The sequence below is a fragment of the Teleopsis dalmanni genome, chromosome 2, assembly GCF_002237135.1.
Source record: "Teleopsis dalmanni isolate 2A chromosome 2, ASM223713v2, whole genome shotgun sequence".
Classification (NCBI taxonomy): Eukaryota; Metazoa; Arthropoda; class Insecta; order Diptera; family Diopsidae; genus Teleopsis; species Teleopsis dalmanni.
Window position 1 is genome coordinate 96,629,742 of NC_051847.1, and position 4,707 is coordinate 96,634,448.

At 30.6% G+C, this 4,707-nt stretch overlaps 1 protein-coding gene across 1 annotated transcript; it reads left to right on the top strand.

The window, feature by feature from the left end:
- Positions 1 to 2,589: 2,589 nt before the first annotated feature.
- On the top strand, positions 2,590 to 3,705 carry LOC119685304 (sideroflexin-1-3-like). The gene has a single exon (XM_038099547.1). The coding sequence runs from the start codon at positions 2,620 to 2,622 to the stop codon at positions 3,625 to 3,627; it is 1,008 nt and encodes a 335-aa protein (XP_037955475.1). The 5' UTR covers positions 2,590 to 2,619; the 3' UTR covers positions 3,628 to 3,705.
- Positions 3,706 to 4,707: the final 1,002 nt, after the last annotated feature.

Sequence of the window (4,707 nt, forward strand, 5' to 3'; positions counted from 1 at the left end):
TCACAATATTCCTGTTAATGAGATGAGTGGAAACATGTGATGTGTTCTATTCTATTACATTATTCGAACTATTATTATTTGGTAGTGTGATCATAATGTAGTGTACACTATCAATTCATTATATATCACATGTACTATATTCTGAATGAGTAACTTTTCAGTTTTAAAAAAATATTCTTAAAATTTTATTTTTAAACGAAATTAATAATTTTGAATAGAAATTAAGTGAATTAATTTTATTTGTAACTTTCCGTATTTCATGAGCTTTGAAATCTCTCACAAAAGTCTGAGAAAAACTTTTAAATAAGGACAAATATTATTAAATATTTTCATAAACTTTCTGTTTAATTGGTTGTAATCAACATTACTGGCATCGTAACTTTTTCTTTCCAACTTCCTTTTCCGTCAGTCCGCTGTTGCCTAAATCACCTCTTGGAACAATCAGAAGAAGGAAAAATTGTCATTAGGGAAAAAGTCATATTTCTCATAGCAAAAGTTTTATGAGATTTTTAACTTTTCTTGTAGTTTTAAGCTTAACAAATTTGTATTTTGTATCTTTTCAGTTTGCCTAATTACACTTTATATTAAGTCCATATCATCTACTGAAATAGTGAAGATGATTACAGAGTAAAAGTATTCAAAAATAAGTGCAAAATACTTGCAAAAAAATAATGTTTTTTCAATTATATGAGAGAAAATTATATAGTATATAATATAAATAAAATTATATATAAAATTTATAAAACTATAGTCCCTACGCCCGTCTTAAAAAGCCTTTAATATATAATAATATATTCTTCAAAATAAAAAAAATCAATTTATTAGAGAACCTATGCTCTAAACATTTTTAAATCAAATGAGTTGAATTCAAATCAAAAAGGACATTATGGTAGATAAAATAATCTTTAATAAATTCTTTAAATATTTAAAGCATGTAAGAAGGTTGAGGAACCAATTTGCTGATGTTTTTGAAACTCTGACTTAGACGTAGGGTGAAACCACATAGGAATTAAAGTCCTTGTAATAAATTTACTTTAACTTTTTGCTTGAATGCGTAAGTAGATCATGCCAGTGGCAGTGGTAAAAATTAAAAAGCTAAACTTTGAAAAATATGGCAACATGGTAAAATCTATAATAAAATACATTCACCGCAGTCGCTGATACGAGAAAGTTCATCTCGTTAATGCAAGCCATCGAAAAGGGAGGAGAAGTTTAAAAATCAATTGGCGTAAATACTTTTTAGTACTATTTTGTTCCATTGCATCGGTATGCACTTAACCTCGTTTGAAATTTCTAGTATCGAACAATTAAATAACATTTCGAGAAATGTTTTTTAATAAATTTTAAATAAATTTTAAATTATCAATGAATCCTATTTTTAGTAAATTTTAAGAAAAAATATTGAGTTTATTGAATTCTGTACAATATTCCTTATACATAAAAATAAAACATAAAAATACCTCTTAGGAACGGTTGTGGAAGATTACAGCCGCGTTCCAGTAATCAGGAGAATAAGGTGAAAGGCGCTTAGTATTGGTTATTACAAATATATCTAAGATATATATCACAGTGAGGAATAGTGATTTGTTAGGAATAATGAACATCGCTTTTTCCTTGTGGTACCACAACGGGCCATTATTTGTACTCAAGTCGGCTTTCTTGGTAAACACGGCCGCCACTCCAACCTACCTACCTAACTAGGAATAATGAATATTTATCTAGAGAGCATTACCAAGGAAATGAGACTACTTAAGAGTACACTCTGTGTAGAGGGTTTAAATATTCTCGATTGTACAGCGGAATGGAGTGGGGGAGCGAGCCATCTCGTCGAAGTAGCGAGCAAGGGATTAGGGAGGCCTGTGGAATAAAGCTTGTGGAAACTCAGTAGGAAGTTCTTCGGCGTCAAGAATATAGGGGTGGGGAAACTATGCCGATGACTTAGATATCTGCGCGCCAGAGATAGTAGGTGCTCGTCGAGTCTCTTGAATTTAGCGGTGGAGTAAATAACTCGACAGGAATAGTGTTGTTCATTGGGCTTGCGTCTGTAGTTTATACAGGTGGGGAGGTGTGGAGGGTTTTCCTATCGAAGACTTACAAAAGTTCTATTTAGGCAGGGATTATCCCGAACCAAATGGGCAATGCATACGTAAATAGGGAGCATGATGATGTCAGTTACCTCAGACCTTACATACTCGTACTACTCTCTTGCATTAGACAATAGAACTGTACCGCTTTGATTCATTTAAATTTTTATTAAAATACAATTTCAATAAATTACATATATTTAATGAAAAAAATTATTTTGCAGTTGAAATAATATTTACTTTATGCCTCCTGATGTTATTTACGAAGTTTTAAATTTTAAATTTTTTTAATTTAAAACAAATAAAAAGTATTGAATTTTAGATGGTAAATACATACAAAATGTATCTATTTACTTTGTTTTAGTTTTGTTTATTTTCATTTCACATAGCTTATTATTTATATTTCATTTAAATGTTCTCTTTATTTTAGATTTTTTTTTTTAATTCAATTTAAAAATTTTTTGTGAAATTCAACAAAATTATTGGCTGTAATAATTGTCTCAATAATAAAAGTTATTTTTGTGAATATATCTTAATGAATAATAATGGCTACTCAAAGTTTGTTCTTAAAAAAATATCTTCATTGCCAAGAGTCGACATTGACAAACCGAAATTTGATCAAAGCACTTATATCGGACGGGCGAAACATTTCTTTCTGCTTACGAATCCTTTAAATATTTTAGCAACAGGAGCGCAGTTGGAGAGAGCACGTGGGATTGTGGAAAATTACCGTGCAGGCAGGGATGTGCCTGAGGCATATACAATTGAAGATGTGTGGAAAGCAAAATATCTTTATGATTCCGCATTTCATCCAGAAACTGGAGAAAAATCTATTTTAATTGGTCGCATGTCCGCGCAAATGCCAATGAATATGATTATCACAGGCTGTATGATGACCTTTTATAAGACAAATACTGCAGTGGTCTTTTGGCAATGGATTAATCAAACATTTAACGCCATCGTTAATTATACAAATCGTTCTGGAAAATCTGAAATCAAAACGGGAAAAATTATAAAATGCTATTGTTTGGCCACTGGAGGTGCAGTAGCTACAGCTTTATCACTAAATCGTGTGGCCGCACAAGCCCATCCACTTATAGGTCGTATTGTACCTTTGGCCGCGGTTGCAGCAGCCAATTGCATAAATGTTCCTATGATGCGCTATGAAGAAATTCGGAATGGTATTGCCGTAATGGACCAAAAAAATCAACAAGTTAGTGTATCAAAACGAGTTGCTGTTTTAGGCATATTCGCTGTTATTGTAAGCAGAATATCTATGTGTGTTCCACCAATGACATTAATTCCTGTAATGGTTAATAACATGACAAAGGAGAATGGATTTTTGACCAAATATCCTTCCCTGAATATGCCTTTTCAAGTTATAACTTGTGGTTTATTTCTGACTGTGACTACTCCATTAGGCTGTGCGCTATATAATCAGCGACAAACAATAAAAGTTAAAAGATTAGAAATCGAAGTGCAAGAACAAATATATAAAAAGGATCCTACTATAGAAGAGGTGTGGTACAACAAAGGACTATAAATAAAATTGTTATTAAAACAAAAAAATAGATAACTCATATTATCGTTTCGTATAAGTAAAGATATATGTTATACAAACAAACACTTGAATTTATTGGAAAAAAATATATATATTACACTAGTTTACAAATAATTAAAAGTTTTGTTTTCCAAAGACGAGACTTATATTTCCTATAGGGAAATTTTTCGTAGAACTCGAAAATCATAACGATTTTTTTTTCCTATGTACCGTTTTCGAGATATTTGAAAAAAACCGTTATTTTGACTTTTCTCAAAACATCACCCTGCATATTCCCCCATAGCTTTTTTTCTGAAGTTATCTCGGTAGTATATTATATATCAAATTAAAGGTGACCCTCGTACCAATATTTTGAGTTACATAACGTTAATGTATCTTACTTAGTTTCGCTGCTATAGCTAGAAATGTACAGATGAAAAATGTTTTTTTTACGCTTTTTTCAACTTTTTCGATTTTCAAGGTGATGGGACTCCCACAAATATATTAAAAAAAAATTTTTTTTTTAATTAATGTTAAAGACTGTTTTAGTACAAATATTTTGAGTGGCTTAACATAAAAATCGAATAAAAATTTCAGAAGTTATTCGCCATTTTCCAAAGTTACCCAAAATAGTGGGTTTTATTAAGAAGTCAGAAAAATCATTTTTTCGAATTTATTTTGTAAAATTTAGAGTGCAAATCAAAACTGTATTATGCAAAATTGCACAAATTTTATTTAAAAAATTAAAATTAATATTATTTAATATTAATATATTGCATTTTATATAAAAGTTTGACGTCGAACGTGGAACTGCGTTATTGAAAGTTAATTTATATATTATAGTGAGGTATATATGTACTTTGAGCAAACTTCTTATAGTGTGTAGAATTTGTTTCTCTTATAATTGTCCAAAAATAATCTCCTAACATGCTTGCGTCCAATACCCTTGATATTTTTTTCCATTGCAGAGATATCCTGATGAAACCTTTCACCTTGTTCATCACATTCTGCACCGAGATTTGAAGGAAAAAAGTCCACATGAGAGTGCACGAAATGCATTTTTAGAGAAATAGTTGCGCCAAG

What these genes read in the sequence shown, in the direction of transcription:
- LOC119685304 (XM_038099547.1), top strand. Translation starts at nt 2,620, where the DNA reads ATGAATAATAATGGCTACTCAAAGTTTGTTCTTAAAAAAATATCTTCA.